This window comes from Colobus angolensis, unplaced genomic scaffold (genome assembly GCF_000951035.1).
Source record: "Colobus angolensis palliatus isolate OR3802 unplaced genomic scaffold, Cang.pa_1.0 Scaffold4, whole genome shotgun sequence".
Lineage (NCBI taxonomy): Eukaryota > Metazoa > Chordata > Mammalia > Primates > Cercopithecidae > Colobus > Colobus angolensis.
Window position 1 is genome coordinate 15,687,897 of NW_012117376.1, and position 25,223 is coordinate 15,713,119.

At 46.5% G+C, this 25,223-nt stretch overlaps 1 protein-coding gene across 2 annotated transcripts in view; it reads right to left on the minus strand.

Annotated features, from left to right (window-relative positions):
* The window catches only part of MAN1C1 (mannosidase, alpha, class 1C, member 1), a 187,260-nt gene that overhangs the window by 112,713 nt on the left and 49,324 nt on the right, over positions 1–25,223 (minus strand). For both annotated transcript variants that reach the window (XM_011955624.1, XM_011955623.1), the window contains exon 2: positions 1,550–1,646. In XM_011955624.1, the coding sequence (XP_011811014.1) occupies positions 1,550–1,646 (97 nt within the window). The remainder of the gene's footprint in view (positions 1–1,549; positions 1,647–25,223) is intronic.

Below are 25,223 nucleotides of genomic sequence, written 5' to 3' on the forward strand. Positions count from 1 at the left end.
TGGTTAAATGAATTATGGCATATCCATACAATCACAGACACCACTAAAACATTCTTTATGAAAACATTTAGATGACTTCAGGAAACACTTACGATGTAACATGAAGCCAAAAAAAAAAAAAAAGAGCAGAAAGGACATAAAATGGTATATAAAAGGAAAAAAAAAAAGCAGAAAGAAGAAAAGATTGAGAGGAAATAAGCAAAGATGTCGATGGAGGCTGCATCTACAGAGCAGAACAGATTATTATTATTATTTTTTGCCTGATTTGCACTTTTTTGATACTTTCCTCTTCTCCCATACACTCCTAGGATAATGAGAAAAATAAATACATAAAGCTGCCCCAGGTCACACCCCATTTCCCAGAAGGGGAGTGAAACGTCTGAACAGCCAGACAGGTGACGATCTGACTGGTGACGGGGAGGAGAGTAGATTCCTGTCACTTTTTCCATAACACGGACACGTCTGATAGGGCTGCACAGATGGGGGTGATAGGGGGATATCCCTTGTAAATTTGCCTTTAAGATTTTCCTGGGAACTTCCATCTCCGACTCAGTTATTTGGTTCCTGACTTCAGGAAACTGTATCTGTAAGGGGTGAGGAATCCAGGTACGGGACTGCCCCTCTCCAGCCCCACACCACTCCTGTCCCTCAGGGGAGATGAAGGCCAGGCTGCAGACAAGGGGGATGGCAACTTGCATGGGTGTTACTATTGGAATCTGAGGCCATGCCCACAAGAAGGCAACCTGCAGACCCTCTGAGCCACAGACAAGAGGCTCCCAAGGCTCGGGGTTAGGAGAATCCTGTGGCTGGGCGAGGACAAAGACACCAGCAAGTGGGGCTGCAGATAAAACACAATGAGTTGCCAGGCAGCAGCAGGACCCACGCCGCTTCTCCTGATATGCGGCTGCTCCATTTGGCTTCCAAGTAGCTTGTGAGCCATGACTCTATACCCTTTTGTTTTTGCTGCTGTTGTCGTTTTGAGATGGGGTCTCAATATGTTGCCCAGGCTGGACCTGAACTCCCAGGCTCAAAGGATCCTCCCACCTCATCCTCCCAAGTGACTGGGAGTACAGGTGAAGGCCACCATGCCCGGCCCCCAACGACTCTAAAAAGCACGTACCCAACCCCATCAGATACGTGTTCAGCAATCTACGAAAAAATCCAAGACCATTTCATGGCGACACTCCAGAGGAGTGGATTTAAACCTGGTCCTCCGTGTTCTTTAGGTCTCCAAACCTCCACAGGAACAAATCTCCAACCCTCACTATCCCTACTCCCATTTCCAAGTTTCTCCACTTTAAAAAATAAATGATAATTTCATACAAAGCAGTCTGTAAGGCTAGAGAGAAGCATATAGGATTCCCCCTAAATCTAGGAGGACTCAGAAGCCTGAACAGCCCAGAGGAAACACAGACTTGGAAGACCCCAGATCTGAAGAACTGAGGAGTCCCCACAACTCAGGAGGTGAAAAGGCAAAAGTAAAATTCCACTCAGTCACCAGGGGGGCAGTGGGTCCCTCCCCGTATCAAAGTGGTTTCAATCGACTCACCGAACATGTTACCCTCGTAGCCGTCTTTCGTTAGTGGACGGAGTTCGTTTTTCCCCATTGCATAACGTTTATAGCTCTGCCAAGCAAACTGCATCATCTGCAAGAAAAAGCAGCAAAGAGAGAAGCTCAGTGTGACAATTCCTGGCAGTGTGCACTGGCCGCCTGGCTTTGCCCTTTGCAACAGGATTTTAAACTACGTCTAAAAAATAATCTTCCAAATTTTCCAAATTGAAGAAAGTGACATCCTCTCAATATGATTTTATTTGTACAGTTACAGCGGCTGGGAAGGTCATTCTTCTTAGACAACGCCATGTGTCTGGGGCCTACCCACAGATTTCTTAGAGAAGACAGAAAAAGCACTAAATTCTAGACATCCTTCAGTGCCAAAGTGAAAAGTCACCTCTTCCAGGAAGCCTTCCCTGTTTTGCTCGCTTAAAGTCATCCTCCGAAGGGAAGGAAAACGAGCGCTTGCTGTAACGGAACACTCCCCTGAGCTAGGTATCGTTAACCCATTTTATAGCTAAGGAGACAGGTTGTAGACATGAGGTAACTCATCCGAGATCGCTCAGCAGTGAGCATGTTGGGAATTGGGCCATCCCCTCTGGCTCCAAAGCCTTAGGTCTGTCCCCAAAGCTTTGGTTTTGTCCCCTAAAATCACCATTCGAGCTCTTTGAACTCCTTTGACCTACCCTGGCCTCCCATGCACTCCAGCTCACCCCAGTTACTTGTTGTTCCTCTGGCTCTGGACCATAAACTCCTTGAGGCTAGAAACAACACTTGCCTTGCCTCAGTTTCTCCCACAGCAACCAGCACAGGGCTTAGCACAGGTAGGCATCAATGGATGCTTATGGACTGTCACCAGAGTATGCACGAGTTCTTACGATGCAAGGCAGCTACATCAGCTCTCAGGAGCATCACGCCAGCACCTTGCTCCCCAGCTGCCCCAGGATCTTCAGGCTGAAGCAGATGCAAGGTGACAGTTCACCCCCAACCCTGTGCTGCAGCCCCCAAGGTCTCCCTCATTTGCCTTTATATGTGCCCCTTTTCCCTTGGCATGGCTGGCTGCAGAGGGAGCACAACACAGCAGAGTTCTGGAGTGACCTGTGGAGCAGAGGAGGAGCCAGGGGCCCACAGCGGCAGCAGAGCTGAGACGCAGGTGGATGGGGAGGCAGCCTAGTGTGCCGGGAAATACTCAGGCTCCCAGATCAGAGATGCCAAGGTCCTAATCCCACCTCTGCTGCGATCTCTGTGACTTTGGCATGAAATCAGTTGCATCAGCTGAGATCTGCTTTAGCAAGGGACAAGCCAGCCTTGCCACCATCCTGATAGGTTGAAATGAAAGAAAGTAGTGGGAATGCCCAGTTTCTGACCAGACACAGCAAGCGATTGACAAACACTAGCTCTATTTCCTCCTTGACCTTTAAAATACTGGTTCTCCAAGCCTCGTCTATCCACCCCGCCTTTCATCCAGTCTCTTAGCTCTCAAATGTTAGCTGGCATCAGAATCACTGGGGGGCTTGTTAAAACAGGTTGTTGGGCCCTACCCTGAGTTTCTGATCCAGCAGGTCTGGGGTGGGGCCCAAGAATGTGCTTTTCTATCAGTTCCCACGTGCTGTTGCTGGCCCATGGGCCACATCTGAGAAGCACCAATCTGTTACATTGTATCTCTCACTTCCAGACACTGTCCTGCATCCCTTGGCTTTCCCCTCCTCTCTCCCAGCCTGTGTTTCCCGCCTTAGCAGCCCACTTTCTAGGATATCATCACCTGTATTCTCCATGCTTGGCCACTCCTGGTGCCCACGCTTAGAAGACGTCTCTTTCAGGCACACCGGGACAGTAAACAGCTGCTCTCACTGCTGCAGCCCAAATGTACAGACCAGGAGGGCAGGCAGACCTGACAGGTGCACGGCCTGGACTCTCTGTGAAATGACAGAATAATCTAGCACCACTGCCCCATTTCACAGATGATGAAACTGAGGTCCAGAGATGAGAAGTGGTCAGGGCAGCACAGCAGCCAGGTCAGAACCTGGCTCATTCATCTCCCAGAGCAGCAGACACCCCCCAGGATTGGCCAGACATGTGGCTTCCCATGTGACACACATGCAAACGTCATGGTAACACAGTCAAGCACTTGGCACGGGCTTTGAGTCCTGGTTCCGTTCCTCTGTTATTTTCTACTTATCTTGAATCGGCAATAACAACAAATAATTGCCAGGCATGAGTGCTTGAGAGAGAACGGCCTCCTCCCTCAGTCTCATCTGGGGGTTATCTCTATTAAGTCAGTGTTGGGGGAGAGAGGGCAGGTGGCTGGGGGGCTGGGGTGGGGAGCAGCAAGCTGTTAAAGCATAAATGACAGCAGAAAAGGAGGAGGAGAGGTCTAAGTGGGGGGCCACACCCCACCCTGAAAATTCCCCCACCTAGAGAGAGAGAAGTGGGTGTTCGGGAGTAATTACGAGAATCACAGGTATCTACGTGGTCTCAAAGAAGCTGTCACTGCAGGAATGTGAGGTTTGGAATGTGGCCCATTTTCACAGTCATCCACACCAAGGGAGGGAATGAAGGCACAAAACATCTCAGCATCACTGGGGACTGAATTCACAAGGCAATCAGAGCTGACTCTTCGTGCTTTCGTTCCTTCAATGCACACGTGCCTCCTGACTCAGGCCACGGGTGGCTCAGCCTAGGTGCTGGGTGAGCAGGGGACAGGGGATGAAGGGGACAGCCTCCCAGAAAGGTGGTCCTTCTCTCTCTCCCTAACACACCCTAAGCAAGCCCCTACTAGGTGTCCTGTCCTGTGTCTGGGCTATAGCCGTGGCGGGAATGCACTCCCAGCTCCTACCCTCCGCCCCCCTGCCAACTGCCCATCTTCCTTCAGGTCCCAGCTGAAAGGGCACCTTTGCAGGGAGGCCTTCTCCCCAGCCCGAAGTCAGACACCATCCCACATTCCTGATGCAGACCCATGGTGGCCTGCAGTCAAGCTTTTACACCTGCAACTGTTGGGTCAGGCCCCCCACCCCCATTCACAGCTACATGCCCCACAATGCATCCAAGGGCTGGCACAAAGAAGGTGCTTGTTAAGTATTTGCTGAATTGGCTCTGGAGCTTAACACATGGCTGGAAGACTCAATGTGGACCACACGCCTCACAGGCAAGACATGTGACAGGCAAACAAGCCAGAGAGGAGGGGCTGCTGGACAACAGGTGTTCAGAAGAGGGCAAGTGTGTGTCTCAAGGGAAGCTTCATGGATGGATGAACAAGAGTTCTGATGGACAGGTAGAACTGTGAGGGGCACAAGAAAGGGTGACCCACAGAAAGGCCAATGTTTTCACTCTCGATCTGGTGATGTGTGCCATGGGTAATACCTGGACTGTAGAGACAGGCAGTTCCTGACATCATGCTTAGGCAGTTCTGAGACCTCAAAGGTCACCTGGGGAAGTTCCTTAATAGTAGTCTCTCTCTTTTTTTTTTTTTGAGATGGAGTCTTGCTCTGTTGTCCAGGCTGGAGTGCAGTGGTGAAATCTCAGCTCACCACAACCTCCGCCTCCCAGGCTCAAGCGATTCTCCTGCCTCAGCCTCCCGAGTAGCTGGGATTACAGGCGTGCACCACCATGCTCAGCTAATTTTTGTATTTTTAGTAGAGATGAGGTTTCACCATGTTGGCCAGGTTGGTCTCAAACTCCTGACCTCAAGTGATCCACCCATCTCGGCCTCCCAAAGTGCTGGGATTACAGGTGTGAGCCACCATGCCTGGCCAGTGGTCTCTTTTTGAACACTCTCAGTGATGGGCTGCTCTCCACCTTCCCAGGCAGCCCATTCGATTGTGGAGTTTCACAAAGTTCTTCCTTAATCAACTGAAATCTGTTTTCCCTTATGGGCCACAGGGGAGACAATTCTTCCTGCTTCCATACCACAGACCTTCAGCCATGGGGAGCCAGCTCTTGAAGTGCACTCACCTATTGAGCCCTCTGAAACTGCAGACCCACACGACATAGCGTTCTTCCAGGTGCCCCACGCCTCTGTCACTCACTTACTGTGGCTGGTCATTCTTTTGGAAATGAGCAGAAACCGAAGTGCCCACTTGCTCTGGTCACCTCTGTGCCAGATTGTGTAGGTGTGGACTGGACTTGTCATTTGTCCCTAATAACTTCCATCTCGTTTGACTCTGCCTATCATTCCATGCTGTAAGGATCTCTCTGGTTCCAGATCCAACCTTTCTGGAACCAAATCTTATTCAACACACGTGTCTGCCTCCTTTGGGTAATCTGCAGACTTGATGGGACTGCTATCTGCATCTACCCTCAGGTTTTGAACCGAAACATACACAGCCAGCTGAGGACTAAGTCAGGAAAACAGCCTCAGGAGTCTCTCTCCTGGACCCAGATCCATTCTTTTTTTGTTTGTTTGTTTTGTTTTGTTTTTCTTTGATGTCATTCATCAGCAAGTAAGAAATCTGCCAAGCAATCCGTACAACCCCCGATTCTCCATTTTTGTACACCAAGATATTGTGAAAGACAGGCTAAAATATAAAAACACTCTGCCCTAGTACAGCTAGTACAGAAAAATAAATTGCTTTTTTTTTAAGGAAAATAAGGATTAGACTGGCATGATTGTTCTTAGAGAACCTATTTTGGCTCCTACAGATCATCATTTTTTATCCTAAATGCTTGCAAATCACTAACTTAAAAATCTATTAGTCCCACTAGGATGGCCATACTAAATAAGATGGACGATGAAAAGTGTTGGCCAGGATATGCTGAAATCAGAAGCCTCATACATGGCTGGTTGCAATGAAAATGGTGCGGCCACTTTGGAGAACAGTTTGGCAAAAAAAGTTAAATATGGAGTTACCATATGACCTAACAATTCTAATTCTAGGTACGTATCTGTGCGGAAAAGTTAATGCAGCAGGTCTTAGACATCTGTCTTCAGAAAGGCCTGCTTGCGAGGTGGGTCCTCAGCTGGTGTCTAGGAACCTGGGTTTTGTGAGTGCTCCTATCAGTCGCTAACTGATAAAGGTGGTTTCCTGTGTCTGGACTGTTTGTACAATGTGGCTTATGCTAAACAGCTACTTTCCTTCTGGAGTCTGGAATGCTGGTACTTGTTAGGAAGGGGGTGGCTACCTTGGGCACTGAGTCTCTAAAGAGCTTCCCTGGTCTATAACACCTTACACATCTTCACTGGGAGAGAACTCTTGGAAGCCTGCACCTGGTTTCCTCTGGATTTGTCCCCATCCACTGTTTCCTTTGCTAATTTTGCTCTGTAAAGTTTCTTTTTTTCTTTTCTTTTCTTCTTTTTTTGAGATGGAGTTTCGCTCTTATTGCCCAGGATGGAGTGCAATGGAACAATCTCAGTTCACCGCAACCTCCACCTCCCAGGTTCAAGCGATTCTCCTGCCTCAGCCTCCTGAGTAGCTGGGATTACAGGCATGCACCACCACACCCAGCTAATTTTTTTTTGTATTTTTAGTAGAGACAGGGGTTCCCCATGTTGGTCAGGCTGGTCTTGAACTCCTGACCTCAGGAGATCCGCCCGCCTTGCCTCCCAAAGTGCTGGGATTACAGGCGTGAGGCACTGCACTCGGCTGCTCTGAAACCTTCCACTGTGATAAATCATCGCCATCACAAGAACTATGGGCTGAGTCCTATGAGTCTTCCTAGTACATCACTGAATCCAGGGGTGGTGTCTTGGGGACCCGATACATACCCCAGAAAGATAATAACATATAGCCACACAAAACCCTGGACACAGATGTTCACAGTGGCACTATCTGTAATAACCAAAAAGTGGAAACAGCCCAAATGTCCACGGATTGAATGGATCAACAGAATGTGGTATACCATGCAATGGAATATTATTCAGATGGAAAAAGGAATGAAGCACTGTCATGGGCTACAGCATGGATGAAACTTGAGATACTATTATTAGTGAAAGATGCCAGATGCACAAATGCTACCTGGAGTATGATTCCATTTGTAGGAAATGTCCAGAATAAGCAAATCCATCCAAGCAGAAAGCAGATTAGTGGTTGCCCGGGACTAGAGGAAGGGAGAAATGGGGAGTGACTGTTCATGGGCATGGGGTCTTTTCAGAGTAATGAAATTTTTCTACAATTGATTGTGGTGATGATTCACAATTCTGTGAATATATTAAAATGACTGAGGCTGGTCGTGGTGGCTCACGCCTGTAATCCCAGCACTTTGGGAGGCCGAGGTGGGTGGATCATCTGAGGCCAGGAGTTCAAAACCAGCCTGGCCAACATGGTGAAACCCTGTCTCTACTAAAAACACAAAAATTAGCCGGGTGTGGTGGCAGGTGCCTGTAATCCCAGGTACTCAGGAGGCTGAGGCAGAAGAATTGCTTGAACCCAGGAGGTAAAGGTTGCAGTGAGCCGAAATCGCACCACTGCATTCCAGCCTGAGCCACAGAGCCAGACTCCGTCTCGAAAATAAAATAAAATGACTAAAATGTATACTTTAAAAGTCAGATTTTATGGTATGTGAATTCTCTCTCTCTCTCTCTCTATATATATATATACACACACACACACACATATATATATTTTTTGAGACAGAGGTCTTGCTGTGTCACCCAGGCCTCTATCCAGAGGTCGGCTCTGTCTCAAAAAAAAAAAAGAAAAGAAAAGAAAAGAAAAAAAGAAAAACGTCATTCTTTTTGGAAATACACAATGAAGTATTTAAGGGTAGAGGACAGTATATTTGCAACTTTCAAATTGGTTCATAAGACAATATGTATGTACATGTGTATATGTATATTATGCATACAGTGTGCATATATATTATATATATGTAAGGCAAATGAATGAAAAACAGAGAGAGAAAGTAAACGGTAAAATGTTAACATTTGTGGAGTCTGGGTGAAGGTAAATGTAAAATCTTTGTTAGATTTTTATAACTTTTCTGTAAGTCTGAAATTCTTTTTTTTTTTTTTAAACTCATTTAGTAAATTTTACTGGAGGCTGTCATTTTCACCCAAATTTATACATTACAGAATTCTATTTTCCTTCACTTTTTATAAATTACAACAGAATGTGGCCATTGTCAGTCTCCCTGAAGTTCCTCTTAGCCCCCAGTTCCTCAATGGCCTGGATGGTCTCACCAAACCTGTTCCCCACGCTGGTCAGAGGAAGAAGTCTGGTGAACAAATTAGGAACTAGCTATTTTGGTTTCTCCTTTTATAATTATATTAGCATGCTCAAAGGAGGTGCCTGTTTTCTTCCTACTCCAAAAAAATTAAAAGGCTCCTTTGGTGGTTCTGAGAATTTTCTACAAGTCTCAGCTCAATTCAGGCTTCAGCCCTCATGCCCGCTTCTCCCACTTCTGGGTCACTCCCTTCTACTGAACTCAGCTCTGTGCCCCTTCCTTCCCTCTTCTGCATAAATTCTTTCAGGAAATCTTAAAAACAAGGTTTGCCTCGCTCTCTCTCTTGTCTCGTCTCTCTCTTGTCTTATCTCTCTCTGTTTCTCTACCTTTTAATGTATTGAAGGCACACAAGCTCACTGAAGAAAAGCAGATTACAAGAGAAGGAAAACAACTGCCCATTGTTTAACTCCAACCACCATTCCCATTTTGGTGTCTTTCTCTCCACTCTTTTCCCTTTCATATTGTACCTTTGTTTCTTCCCATAATTATGACATATTCCAATGTTATTACAAAGGTTTTGTAAACATCACTTTTAATAGCTATATAATAGCCTAGAAAGAAGGTTCATCATCATTTACTTCACCTCTTTCCCATATAATTAGACATTTTGGTGATTTCTAGTTTCAGGCTATTGTAAATAATGCCATAGTGAACATCTCTGTGCACATAACATTTTGAATAATTTCCTTCGACCAGAGTTTCTAAGAAATTGCTAAGAAAAAACTTTTAAAGCTATTAATATGTAATGCCCTTTTAAGAGATTACAGTCAGATACCATGTTTTGCCCACCACTGTGCAAAACTTGGTGAATAGGAAACTGTATAACGATTTTGTGACGATACAGTAAAGTAGTTCAGTTGGGGAGATAAAACGAACAAAATGAACAATTATCACTCACATCTGTGCAGCTCTTTGCATATTTTAACTCATTTGATTTGGCCAGTTCAGTGGGCTTGACAGGATAGATATTTTTTCCATTTGGAAATAATTATGCAAGGGCTAAAGTAGGAGATGTAAAGTAGTAAACAGGTATTAAAAATTATGTTTACAAATGTTTGGCTGGGCGCGGTGGCTCAAGCCTGTAATCCCAGCACTTTGGGAGGCCGAGATGGGCGGATCATGAGGTCACGAGTTCGAGACCATCCTGGCTAACACGGTGAAACCCCGTCTCTACTAAAAAATACAAAAAGGTGGCTCAAGCCTGTAATCCCAGCACTTTGGGAGGCCGAGACGGGTGGATCACAAGGTCAGGAGATCGAGACCATCCTGAGCTACACGGTGAAACCCCGTCTCTACTAAAAAAAATACAAAAAACTAGCCGGGCGAGATGGCGGGCGCCTGTAGTCCCAGCTACTCGGGAGGCTGAGGCAGGAGAATGGCGTAAACCCGGGAGGCGGAGCTTGCAGGGAGCTGAGATCCGGCCACTGCACTCCAGCCCTGGTGACAGAGCGAGACTCCGTCTAAAAAAAAAAAAAAAAAAAAAAATTATGTTTACAAATGTTTCATGATAGGTAAAAACGCTCATTATATATTATTAGGTGGAAAAGCAGAACACAAAATTACATAGCATGAAATTCACTGGCCTATGTATGAGTGTTTGCAAAAAAGACTGAAAGAAAATACACCAAATTCTTAACAGTGGTTATGTCCGATACAAGTGTAGCGATTTCCTTTTCTTCTTATTGACCTATATTTTCTGAATTTTCTACAATGAATATCTAGAAATGTTTTGTGATGTGAAAAATACAGGTTGTTAAAATGAAAAACAAAAAGAAGACACCATATGGCGCTACCCTTAAGTCAGAACAAAGTGCTTGGGTGGTCAGCCGTGGGGTAGGTGGGACCAAGTTAGGTTTTGATTAAAAAAAAAAAAAGGAGGTCTTTACAGCAAGGAGTCAGAGAGAAGGTCACCCAGCAAGAGAAACAACATCAAACAGAAGCACAGATCCAGAACTCCAGAGTCAAAGAGAATTTTAGGACCAGAGACATCATCTATTCTCAAAGCCACATTTTATAAGAACTATATGAGACTCAGAAAGGGAAGGGACTTGCCTCGGCTAGGACTCAGACACTAACAGCACAGAGATGATCATGTCTCTAAGAACATGGGCCAGGGCGGTGCCACAGCTGACTGCGGAAAGGGCCAGAGCTACAGCGAGAGATACTCAGGACAGGTGCAAGAACATGATAGTCGGAACCAATCAATGTGAGAAGTACATACCAAAAGAAACTGTATCCCTGTCCCCACTGGGTTCTAGAAACGCACAACAGACAGTCATTGTGTGTGTGTGTGTGTTCATGCTAGAGATACAGGGTGGCTCTAGATGGTCTCTGGAAGCCCCTCCCTTCCTGTAGCCTGTGATTTATAGATTCAAAGAGCACCTAACAATAGACCACAAAGCCTTCCCTTCACTCAAGTCTTGCAAAGGCGGAAAACAAAGCTCCAAAGATAGAGACACAGGCAGAGCCATCGGAGCTGAATCCTAAGAAATCTCTTCAGTTCTTCCTCAAACAAAAGATGTTCTTGTCTACCTGAACAAATCAAAATGACATGGAATTTTTTAATGCAAAATATTTACTAGTGTGAGGCAGGACATTATTATTTGGTTTAAGATTTTCTTTCTACTTGTGTCAGAGCTCAAGGGTTCTCTCCTGCAGAAAAGAGACTAGAATCGATCACCCAGGCACAGATGCCCACTCAGCTGAGGACCCCAGAACAATGCCATCAAGAGAGAAAGGATGCATTAGAGGAGGGGAGGACACGTGGGTGCCGGCAGACCACTCCCAGAGTGGAAGACTCTAAAGTTTGTGTTGGACAGTTATTTGGGGGTGACAACTTGGAAGGAAGGGGGTGAGCACTGAATACTGAGACATTCTCCCCTACTTTAAAAAATCACACACATACACATAAGGCCAGCTCTGGCAGTGACCCAGAACCACAGTTGCTACATTCAAAGCTGCCAAGAAGGGAAATGGATTTTCCTACTCATTAAAGACAAGTGCTCACACCATGACATGCAGCCTTATTGGTGTCTCCCAGTAGTGACACCTGGCCCCATTTGCAGGGGCCAAGTGGGAAGAGATTTGGTCTCTAATGATTCTGGGATCTAATGACTATGCAGACAGAGAGCTTAGAACATTGGTTTGTTTTTTTTTTCTCTCTCTCACTTTCAGCACAGTCCAAGGAAAGAGCTGACAGCTTGGTACCTAAACACTATCCACGTTAGATTTTCTGATCCAGTCCCATTTATTGGCACAACACAACATGACCTGGTTGGTGATTCCAACGAGGCTCCTGCCCAGGTCTATCGCTCAGAAGCTGGGCACAGGAGGGGGTGTGGTTGCCCTGGGAGGTGGAGCTGGGGAGTAGAAGGGGAGATGCTGCCTCCAACCCTCTCAGTTTCGGGTTTATTCGAGCTATTGAAAGGCCAATGTGGGGAATGAGCATGTGATACAACTCTCATACACATGAGGTCCAGACAGCTCACCCACATCCTGCCCGCGGGGATTCAGGTTTGAGCAGTCTCAGGAATCGCATCCTGTCTGCAGCTGTTTTTAAGGCATCAGGGTCGAGAGTGTGCAGGCACTCTCAGGCAGAGACCCTTGCTGCTCAAAATGCTCCAGGAACCAGGGGCAGGGCCACCCAGGGAGCATGCCAGAAACAGAGTACCTCAGCTCCACCCTCCCACCTGCTTAATCAGAAGCAGCATTTTAACAAGAGCCCCAGGTGATTCAAATGCACATTGAAACTTGAGAGGCTGCTCCAGGGCTCTGCAACCTTACTGGCTGTGTGGCCTTGAGCGAGTGCCTTAACCTCTAAGAGTCTCAGTTTCCTCATCTGTAAAAGGACAGAAATACTTAATCCTTAGAATAACCCTGGGAGTAAATAACACATGTAAAGTGTTGAGCACAATGGCTGGTATACAATATGTGCGCAATAAAAAGCAGCCATGGTATGGATGTGGTGAAAAGGGAACACTTTTACACTGCTGGTGGGAATATAAGTTATACAACTGCTACGGAAAACGGTATGGAGATTCCTTAAAGAACTAAAAGTAGAACTATCATTTGATCCAGCAGTCCCACTACTGGGTATCCACCCACCCCAAATAAGTCATTACATGAAAAAGACACATGCATACACATGTTTATAGCAGCACAATTCGCAATTGCAAAGATACGGAACCAACCCAAGTGCCCATTGACCAATGAGTGGATAAAGAAAATGTGGTACATATACACCATGGAATACTACTCAGCCATAGAAAGGGATGAAATCATGTCCTTTGCAGCAACTTAGAAGGAGCTGAAGGCCCTTATTCTAAGTGAAATAACTCAGGAATGGAAAACTAAATATTGTATATTCTCACTTATAAGTGGAAGCCAAGCTATGAGAACACAAAGGCATAAGAATGATATAAGGGACTTTGGGGACTCAGAGTTGGGGAAAGATTACAGGGGTTGAGGGATAAAAGTCTACATATTGGATACAGTATAAACTGCTCAGGTGACAGGTGCACAGAAATCTCAGAAATCACCACTAAAAAACTTAAATATGTAACCAAAAACTACCTGTACCCCAAAAACTATTGAAATAAAAAAATTAATCAATCAATCAATAAAAAGCAGCCACTGGATACTGCTATCCTATTAACATATCCACTAAAAGAGAAATCTCTCTCCATCCACTTCTCTTCATACCACCACCGTGAGCACCACCCTAATCCAAACCACTCCCATCTCTCCATGGAACTCCTGCGACTGCCTCAACTGGCCTACACGGGTCCTCCCTGGCTTCCTACACTGCTCTCCACATTGTAGCCAGGGTGGTTATTTGAAGTGCAAATTTATTCATCTCTCTCTGCTTCATCCCAAACACACACTTAAATAAACTCCTTCTTGAGGCCCATCAGGCCCCAGGAAGTCACCCACTCATGCCTTCAGTCAGCTTGTCCTCCCCATCTCTGCCCCAGCCACACTAGCTTTCTCTCTCTGTTCCTCAACGAACCATGCCTCCCCCTGCCACACAGCCTTTGCGCACAACAGTCCTGCTCCTTGGACCACTCCTCCCTCCTCTTTTTGCCTGCTGAATTCCACTCATCTTTCAGCGCCCAGGCTTGGCTGACACTTCCAAGAGAGGTCTTCCCTTCAGGTTGAATCACCCTATTATGGAGAATTATTAAAGTCAAAATTTTACATCAGTTGTGTGACTGATTAATTAGTATCTATTTCCCCCACAAGAATGCAGGCTCCACGAGGCTCTGTTGGCTCCATTGCTCATTATTGCTCCCTGGCACCTAGGAGAGTACCCAGCACATAGAGACTTTCCATAAAAATATGTTGATTAAATGACTAAGGATGGTGACAACACAGGAGGCACCCTCTAGGGCTGCTCATGTCAAAGGATTAAGGGGGATGCCTGCGACAGAAGCACTCACTGCCCAGGGGTCTTGACTCAACAAGGATTTATCAAGGGCCCAACAAGGGGACAGCTCCGATTGTGAGGCCACAACAGCAAGAGCAGGTGAGACCCTTCCCGGCGAGACTTTGGTCCTGGAGCAGCATGCAGACAAACAAAAGTAGCTGTGCAGAGAAGGCCACCAGACCTGGAAGCCGCTGCCTTGGGACAGGTCCCCATCTGCTCTGTTCTATCACAGATTGGGTGTTAGGTGGGGGCAGGGAGACAGCGTGTGGGGGACACAGATGAGTGACAGTGGAAAAGATCTTAGGGCACCCACAGTGAAATTCCAATGTGAAATGGTTCAACAAGACCTGCCCATGTGCAGGTGTCTCCACCATTTCCAAAATGCTTTGCCTTTTTCATTTGAGCCTTACAGTCACCTGTGAGTTAGGCAGGGTGGGGTCTCACCCCCATTTTACAGCAAAAGAAACCGCACTTCCACATACAGACATTTATGGGACATATTGTGTCATGTACGCTGCTAAGTGCTTTTGTATGCACGTGCACATGCTGTTTTCACCACACCTCCGTGAGGTGGTCCTGGGGAGAAGGTAAGGCATAGCAGTTCGGAGCCTGGCTTTGGATCCTGGCTTTACCCAGCTGTGTGTCCTTGGACAAGATACTTAACCTCTCTGTGCCTCAATCTGTTCATCTGTTTAAAAATAATGATACTGTTACACTTATCTAGTGTTTTCCATGAGTAATCAGTGCTTTACATATAAACAATTTTAACCTTCACACTAATCTTATAGCATTGGTACAACATCACTCTCATTTTCAGGTAAGGAAACTGAGGTACTTGCCCAAGTATCATACCAAGTAAGCAGCAGAGCCAGGATAGGAATGCAGGTGGTCTGTGCTCACAGCCACAATACTCCACTGCCTCACAGAATGGAGCAGTAACCGTGCCTGCCTTCCCTGGGTGCTGCAAGGATTAGTTACAATGCCAAGGCCCTGGGCACAGCACCTGGGCACAGCACACTCCGCTAAGTGTTCGCAGGTGCTCCACCTGCCCCGGGCTTCCCATTCATTGTCTTCCCTGCATCGGGAGACAGCACGGTCATCCTGCTGCTGGCTCACATCAGAAACCAAGTCCTCTCAAGTCTCCTTTTCTCCCCAACCAAATCCATTCAACAGGATTTCTGGCGACGGTATCTCTGACTCACCTCCTTTCCCCCTCCCCGTCCACCTCTGGCTGGCATCTGATCATCTGTAATGGTCTCCGGCTGCCCTCTCTCCCCCCATGTCACCCCCATCCTTTCTCCAAAGAGCTACTAGGGCCACCCTTTGAAAATGCAAACCATTAAATGCCATTCCTCTCTGTAAGAGTCTCCAACCACCAGCCCCACGGCACTGAGCCTCAAAACACCTACCTGCCTCTTGGACCTTTCCCCACCACGCTTCAGCCGCAGTGCCTTTGCCCATCACCTCAAACACACACAGCCCCTCTTGCCTAGGGCAGGAAGATCAATGGCCCCCAAAGGTTCTAATCCTCAGAGCCTGTGAATGTTGGGTTACAAGGTAAGATGGAATTAAGGTTTCAGATGGAATTACAGTTGCTAATCAGCAGACTTGGGGAGAGGGAGATTAGCCTGATTATCGAGGTGGGCCCAATATAATCAGAAGGGTCCTTATAAGTAGGACAGAGAGGCAGGACAGTCACTGTCAAAGTGACGAGATGTGAAAAAGACTCCACCACTGCTGGCTTTGAAGATGGAAGAAGGTGGCCATGAGCCAAGGAATGCAGAGATGCAGGCGGCCTCTCGAAGGGATTCTCCCTGTGATGGTTCATGGTAGATATCAACTTGACTGCACTAAGGGATACCCAGGTAGCTGGGAAAGTATTCTTTCCAGGATACTGGAAAGGGTATGTCTGTGAGGGTGTCTCTGGAAGAGACTAACATTTGAGTTGGTGGGTTGAGTTAGGAAAGCCCGCCCTCACCATCCCATCAACTGAGAGCCTGCACATAAAAGGTAGAGGAAAGGCAAATACTCCCTCTCTCTCTCTCTCTTCTGGAGCTAAGGCACCTTCCTCTCCTGCCCTTGGAATCAGAACAAGTTCTCTGGCCTTTGGACTCTGGGACTTGCACCAACTGCCCCTCCACCCCCAGGTTCTGAGGCATTCAGCCTTGAGCTGAGAGTTACGCTGCTGGCTGCCCTGGTTCCCAGGCTGTTGGGCTTGGACTGAGCCATGCTACTGACTTCTCTGCTTCTCCAGTTTACAGATGCTCTGTTGTGGAACTTCCCAGCCTCCATAATCATGTGAGCCAATTCCCCTAATAAGTCCCGCCCCTACCATCTCCTATTGGTTCTATTTCTCCACAGAATCCTAATTAATGCACTCCCCTAGAACCTCCAGAAAGGAATGCAGCAGGGCCTGGCCAACACCTGCGTTGAGCCCAGTGAGACCCGTTTCAGATCCCTGACCTACTAAACTGTAAGAGAATGAATTTGTGTTCTAAATCACTGAGTTTTTGTGATTTGTTACTGCAGCAAGATAAAACTAATACACTACCTCAGGGCCTTCATACATGCCAATGAATAACCAAATGAACAAACCAACCCACCAAATCTCCAGTGCATTTTCCATTCCACCACGGCACGTTCCTACATGAGGAGTTCTGATGTTCTGGGGCACGGGCACCAGCATTCTGAATTCACTATCTTCCTATGGCCCCCTATTGTCCATCAGTGACAATACCTAACACCTCTGTGGGATAATCATTTATTTCATGTCTGTCTCCTTTGCCCTTGAATGCTGGAACCTACTCCCCTCTGTATCCCCAAGCCCTAGCACAGAGCTTGGCCATAAAGAGGGAGTCAACATAGCACATCAGTACTAACAATGGACATGCATTACCTCTGTTATCCAGTAGTGGGCATCTACTGAGCACTTACTGTGTGCCACCCACTGGGTTAGGCCCTTCACAAGCATTTAATCCTGCGCCAGCCCCTCAAGGTAGGTTATTATTAGCCCTATTTTACAAGATGAAACAATGCATCCTGGAGGGTGAAATAACTTGCCCAAGGACATGGAACAAACAGCGGCAGCGACCACGTGCTGTGGCTCAAGCCTGTAATCCCAGCACTTCCAGAGGCCAAGGCAGGTGGATCGCTTGAGCCCAGGAGTTTGAGACCAGCATGGGCAACATGGTGAAACCCCATCTCTACTGAAAATACGAAAAATTAACTAGGCATGGTGGCACGCACCTGTGGTCCCAGCTACTTGGGAGGCTTAGGTGAGGGGAATGCTTGAACCCAGGAGGTGGAGGTTGCAGGGAGCCAAGATCATGCCACTGCACTCCAGCCTGGGTGACACAGTAAGACCCCATCTCAAAAAAGTAGTGGCAGAGGCAGGCAATGGATGCAAGAGGCTAACTCAGAGCTGCAGTCTTAACCATGACAGCAAATTGCTTCCTACCCAACCACCCTCAGAGGTAAGATCAGCCTCTCCTTTTGCCAACATTTGGGCTCTGTAGCTGGCAGGTGGCAGAGCCAGTGTTTGAAGCCGGGGTCTGGCTGATTCAAAAAGCTTTGTCTCTTCCATCTCACCAGGCTGCTCTACTGTCTAATGAATGAACCAACACAACATGGACCCAGCACCTCTGGACGGCATGTGGCACAGAGAATCAAACGAGGGCCGGCTGCTGCCCTGTGCCTGGCTCAAGTGGCCCATCCTTATGTCTGTTTCTCTTTGAAAATGAGAAGTGTCCAAATTCCTGCCCCCCTGAAGGCTCAGTCTGCTAGAAGGAACGGATGACCCGCTTTAAAGCTGCCCCAGCAGAGCCTGGAGCCTTTGGAAACATGAAAGAGGCGGAACCAGTTATTTTACCCAAACTTTAAGAATTATTTTTTTTAAAGAAACAGGTTTAAGTGAAAACAAAGAAAATACCAACGCGAGTGGTACAGAGATCCTGCAGGGCACATGGAACACAGGAATCTCCACGTGCTGGTTTCCCAGGGAGGTGATGTTATATGAAATCTGGAAGTTCAGCCTTGATAATCGCCATCCAAAGACTGCTTAGTGGCGTCTCTGTGTCCACAAGGGGATTTGGGTGAGGGGTTTCAGAGACTTTGGGGCTTATAAGGAGGCCCTGGGACAAGCACAAGAACAAAGGCTGCAGGAGGGCAGGAGTCTTGTTTTTCAGGCAGTGTTGTCATTTCTGGAGAAACCAGCTGTGGGCATAGACCGCTTGGGAAATCCATTTAGAATCATGTGAAACCATCTACATTTTCTGGTAGTTCCACATTTTCTAGTAGTTCTTGGAACCAAAAGAGGATCAGCAAGATTCTTCTGACAGATTCCCTTCCTGGACTCAAGAAGGGGGCCTGAGAACGACTGACAGTCATGGGCAGTAAAGAGCCTTGTTTTTTGTCCTGTGAAAGTATTTCAGTTAAGAACTGGAGAATAAGCCAGTATTTATTTGTATGTATGTATTTTTAGAGACAAAGTCTTGCTCTGTCGTCCAGACGGGAGTGCAGTACAGTGGTATGACAGTAGCCCACTGCAGCCTCGAACTCCCAGGCTTAAGTGATCCTCTCACCTCAGCCTCCTGGGTAGCCGGGATTACCGAGTAGCAGGTGTGTGCCACCACATCTGGCTGATTTAAAAAAATTTTTTTTATAAAGATAGGGTCTCGATATGTTGCCCATGCTGGTCTTGAACCCCCGGCCTCAAGTAGATCCTCCTGCCTCAGCCTCCCAAAGTGCTATGATTAAAAGCATGAACCAGTGTGCCCGATGGTGCCAGTATTTATTGAGCACCTCCATGTACCAGCCCTTGTGCCAGATGTGATCACATATTTTATCTCATTTAATTTTCCATTGCTACTCCCAGAAGCAAGTATTAAGCCCATTTTATAGATAAGAAAACTGAGGTTGAGAGCAGTTCAGTAACAATTCCAAGGGCACACAGCTAACTGTGTGCCCAAGAACGGAATACACCTTCTCTAGGTCTGCTGCTCTGATTTCTAACAGGAGACCAGGATTTTCTCATTCCTTAGCTGCCTCCAGATCTGGGACTTCCTGCTGGGGCCTGTAAACCAGCTACAGGAAACGGCAGCTCCTGCCAGCCGGCAAAACAGACCCTGACATAGGCAGGGCACAAATGAACCCATGGCCCATGACAGGTGTTTCAAAACCTTCACAGAATTCCTCTTCCCTGCACTTGCTTTTGAGGTACAACTATGGGTGATGGTGGCTCACCAGGACTCTCAAAATCTCAGAGACAGGCCCTTTCAGATTCTCCCCATAAAAGAAAGGCCTGGCTGAGATTTCTGTCGCTGATGCCGTATGTTTTGTATAAAGGAGGAAACCATCAGGTTTTCTCAATTCTGAGCACAGCAGCTAAAAAGTAGAAGGGTTGGATTCAAACCTAGGTCTGTCTGATTCCAATCTTTGCATGTTAACCGTTCTTTTCTCTCCCCACCTGACATCCATTCAGAAAATATTTACTGAGCATCTACTATGTACCCCATGTTCTAGTACATATGGCAGTAAACAGGAAAGGCACCTGCCTTCATGGCCTCTACATCCTAGTGTGGGGAGGCAGACAGCAGCCAGCAGGAGAATTTTGAATGGTGACAAGCACTATGAAGGAAAGTCAAGCAAGGTAAGGGGGTGGGGGGTAACTGAGTGGGTAGGGTGGCCAAGGAAGGCCTCCCAGATGATAGCTGAGCTGAGTGAGACCTTAATAAACATCTGAAAAAAATGCACCTTGTTTCCCATTTATAGCCCGAGAAAGGCATTCGGGTTTTCTCTTTGTTCCTCCAGGCCCCCATCAGAAGAGATTCCAAAGTACATATTTTCTTTTCTTGGCTAGAAAAGCTTGCAAAACCCACTGATAAGGTTACCAGTTCACCCCAGGAGAGAGAATTCCAAAGCAGTAAACAGATCGGCCTAGCCTTACAAATGCCACATAAAATAACTGAGGTCCTGGAGTCATTCTTCCCATGAAGCCACATAGCTGCCACCCCATAAGCGCTCCTTGAGTTTGCATTAATCAGGCCGCTCAGTGTGGGTTTTCTTTTCATTTTTCCAGGTCTGTGATGATGGGCGATGTGTGGTGGCACTTCTGGGTTCATAAAAAGGGGCTGGTGGTGTTTTCTCACTCCTACAAAAGCGAATTTCAGGGGCCACTTAGGATATTTTCTTTGACAGTGCTGAGTTAAGCACTGTGTTCTTGAAAGGATGATCGCAGTTGTATTATAAAAGATAACCTAATCACACAGGAGCGAGTAAAAGATTGAGCAATTTGATTTCAAAACCCTGAAATAGAATGTCGAAGAACAATTAACTATGAAAATCAAAAGGCTGTAATCGTGATGAACTAACGGGGACAGACTAGGAGAGAGAGAGAAAAAAAAAAACTCAGATCTTCAAGTTTCATTGCTTCTTTTTCTTTGATTTGCTTTTTTTGGTTTTTTTTTTTTGAGATGGAGTCTTAATCCATCGCCCAGGGTGGAGTGCAGTGGCCCCATCTTGGCTCACTGTAACTTCCAGCCTCCCAGGATCAAGTGATTATCCTGCTTCAGTCTCCCAAGTAGCTGAGATTACAGGCGCCTGCCACCACGCCTGGCTAATTTTTGTATTTTTAGTAGAGACGGGGCTTCGTCATGTTGGCCAGGCTGGTCTTGAACTCCTGACCTCAAGTGATCCGCCCGCCTCAGCCTCCCAAAGGGCTGGTATTACAGGTGTGAGCCACCACTCCCAGCCTCTTTGAATTGTTTAAATGGCCAAAATCAAAGCTCACACAGGCCTTTCACTGGCAAGATTTTGAGCTCTCTCCTCCTACCTCCCTCCCATTCTCACATCCTCTTCCCCAAGAACTGAATACACCTTCTCTAGGTCTGCTGCTCTGATTTCTAACAGGAGACCAGGATTTCTCATTCCTTAGCTGCCTCCAGATCTGGGACTTCCTGCTGGGGCCTGTAAACCAGCTACAGGAAACGGCAGCTCCTGCCAGCCGGCAAAACAGACCCTGCCATAGGCAGGGCACAAATGAACCCATGGCCCATGACAGGTGTTTCAAAACCTTCACAGAATTCCTCTTCCCTGCACTTGCTTTTGAGGTACAACTATGGGTGATGGTGGCTTACCGGGACTGTTTCAAAATCTCAGAGACAGGCCCTTTTAGATTATCCCCATAAAAGAAAGGCCTGGCTGAGATTTCTGTCACTGACAGCCGTATGTTTTGTATAAAGGAGGAAACCATCAGGTTTTCTCAATTCTGAGCACAACAGCTGAAAAGACTCTATTACATAAAACGATGTCGGTTCAGCTGCCAGTTGTGGGGGAGTGGGGGTCCTTTCCAGCTGCTGTTAATTAAACACCACCAAGTCTGCCTTTTCTAAGGAGGGTGGCTTCTACGCAACCTGCTGCCCTGAGAAGCTGCGGTTTTTGTCTCTTTTCTGAGCAAGAGGAAGAAATTCCTCTCCCTTTCACTATGGACTTGGTGTTCCGTTTGTGAACCTGAGAAAGATGTGTGCTACCGTTTGCTCTCACATTTGACTCCAGGTCTAGCTGGGACCACTTAAGAGGAGTGAAAAGATGAGACTCATTAGCTGGAATTCAACAGCCCCCTCCTGGATGTGAAGTCACTAAGTGAAAAATGGGGTCAGCGATGAAAATGATGCAAAAAGACGGAGAACTGAAATGCAAAAATGTTTCCTGGGTGGCTAGCTATGGCTACTCAAACCATTAAAAGTCTAAACCCTCCTGAGGTCAGGGAAAGAGCCAGAAGAAATCAGAGGTATAATTCCTCTCTTCCTATGACCAGCAAAATTTTAAAATGCAAAGCATCTCTAAACAGCTATTTGATTAGAGGGTTTTTTTTTTTTCTTCCAACTAGGCTATGATAATTAGCAAATGCCTGGGAGATGAGATTAAAATATGCCAATCAGTCCATCTCAAGAGTTTAGCATGAACAATGTGGAATGTAATTATCTTCAAGCGATAGCCACTTTTGTGGAGTTACAGCCATAACTTGAGATCCGAAACCCAGTAGATGACCTCTCTCCACGGCTGGAGCAGCTGCTTTCCCACTAAAAAAAAAAAAAAAAAAAAAAACCAACGCCAAGTATTACCTGAAAATTCCACTAGTGTGACCTTTCAAGAGAATGATTTTGAGTACTTCTGGTGATAACTCTGCCACCATTTCTTCTACTAATGGGCCACTTTCAAAATCAGCAGGATGATGGAGAAAACCTGACTTCACAGAGGGGCCAAACAGACTCCACCTGCAATATCTAATGCCCGATTTTCTCCATCAGTGATCATTTCTTAGGTTGGAAATATTCAAAAACCTAAAGACTCCCAACTTCTCGTGTCAGGGGTGTGCAAAATGGGTCTCAAGGCAGAGATTGGTCTGTAATGGGACAGAGCGTTATCCAATGATGATGGCAGAATGCAGCTAACTATTTGGAAGCATTTTTCTGTCTTGCTACTGGGGAACATTGTATCGTGCAGAACTACTCCGGTTAAAATTAAGTCTTTTTGAAGATGTAGGCTGTTATCACACCGAGTCCATTTTTCACCCCACAGATTGGGCACTCGCTTCTTAAAATAGCTTTTTATAATATTGTGATGGCAAATGGCTGAGAGGAAGGTATCACTTCTACAGCCCATAACTACAGAGACGTGTGTATGTGTGTCCCAGACACAAAGGGATGTTACCAGGCAACATTGCAGAAACGAATAACATTGATAATCCATTCCACAGTAATAGCCTCTATAATTAAAGATTATTGCAAATACAATAGATCCTAACACAAATGGAAATAATGAAGAGACACAACCATCTCTCTGCCTCTTTGTCAGAAACTGTTTCTACACAGGCCGTGCACCTCTGTGGGAATGGAGGGGCCTATAATTAACCACCTGCCAGCATTGGTGGCCATAACTCTAACCAGGCTAACACTTTCTTGACTAAGTTCTCACAAGTGATAATTAAAGCCACCAGCCTCGCTTGTGAGGTCTGCTCTCAACTGAGCAGTACATATATCTGTTGGCATGTCTAACAGTGACGGATTCTCCAAGTAGCACTGGCTGGAGTCTGGGCTGCCAGCATGTCCAATTGTGCGATAAGTGCCTCCTTATATGAGTACCTTGAGTCACAGCCCCCGCCCAGCGACTCTTCCCCTTTATCGAACAATGCTTTGCAATTTCAGCTCCATCTATCAGACACTTCCATTGTCTACTAATAGAGTTTACAGAATCCTATTCCCCAGTCTGTAGCCAAGGCCAAGAAATCTTCCGTCATTCCTGTACGTCTGAGAACATTTCAGATGCACTGTAAACTTGACTTGAACTCTGTCCATCATTGGCTGCCAAGCTGTAAAAGTGCCAGCCAGGGCTTTAATTCACAATTAGATGTTGGCTAGACAAATTATCTGTCTATAGTACCTTTGCCTACCACTATCATATGGCAGAATGATGTTCAATGTGGGGATACATGGAAAGTGAGCACTCTCCTGGGAGGAAATGTTTTGCAAAATCTATTTCCTTGACAACTGTTTTTCAAGCAAATTCTAGTACTGTAAGGTTTTTTCCCCCATGGTTTTGAACTATTCTGGTGTCTAAAAATCAGCATTGCCAAATGCCTCATATGAAAAATAGGGATTGGCCGGGCGTGGTGGCTCAAGCCTGTAATCCCAGCACTTTGGGAGGCTGAGACGGGCGGATCACGAGGTCAGGCGATCAAGACCATCCTGGCTAACACGGTGAAACTCCGTCTCTACTAAAAAAAATACAAAAAAACTAGCCGGGCGATATGGTGGGCGCCTGTAGTCCCAGTTACTCGGGAGGCTGAGGCAGGAGAATGGCGTCAACCCAGGAGGCGGAGCTTGCAGTGAGCCGAGATCGCGCCACTGTACTCCAGCCTGGGCGACAGGGCGAGACTCCATCTCAAAAAAAAAGAAAAATAGGGATTACAGTAAAATAAAAATAAAAATAAAAAAACTAATAGGGTTGAACATTAAAAGCCAGGATTGACTACTTTTTGGGGTGGTAATGAGCAGCATAGGGGTGCCACTAAGGCTCAGGTCCCCCAACACAGGTGACCAGAGAGAGTGGGGAGGGTAGATGGGCTGCCATACTGGCCCCCTCTACCCAGAATAACCTAGTCTCTACAGGGAATACAGCCTAGTCCCTGATCATCCCCCTTCTGGGAGGCTTAAACAATCACCAAGAAGAACCCTGCCAGCCTCAGGAGGGACTCAGTCATGTTCCTTTAAATTCATATAACCCCTGGTTTTGTGACACAGGCCCAATTTCAAATATTATGTCCCATTATCAGACAATATGTGAGACACCGTGTTCTAACTTTTCATTTGGAAAATGATCTTATGGACTTGGTGGGCCTCCTGGGTATGTGGAGAACCCACAGGGCCAGGACAGAGCAGTGGTATAGAGTGCTACCACTCTGCTCTAGGGGCCCTCTCCCTCACGACTTCAATGGAATTGTCAGTTCAGCTCCATGTAGGTCATGGCAAACCCACACACTCTTTTTACATACCCATCTCCCCATTCGTCCCACGGTGCCCCCAACACAGTAATCCCGATACAGTAATCCCCCCATACCTGCAGTTTCACTTTCCGCAGTTTCAGTTACCCACACGTCCAAAAATAGGTGCGTACAGTACAATGAAGTATTTTGGGAGCAAGAAAGGCCACATTCACATAATTCTTCTTATAGTAGATTGTTCCATTATTGTTGTTAATCTCTTACTGCGCCTAATTTGTAAATTAAACCTTATAGCGACATATGTATAGGAAGAACATAGTATATATAAGGTTCAGTACTGTCCGCAGTTTCAGGCATCCACTGGTGGTCTTAGAACATATCTCCTGCAGGTAAGGGGGGGGGTACTGTATTATAATAAGTGCTGCCCATATGCCAAGAACTGTGCTAGACATTGCGGCTAAAGAGGAACAGGAGGTGTGTCTGCTATGGAGATCACATTATTTATTTATTTTATTTTTTTGAGATGGAGTCTCGCTCTGTTGCCCAGGCTGGAGTGTAATGGTACAATCTCGGTTCACTGCAACCTCCAT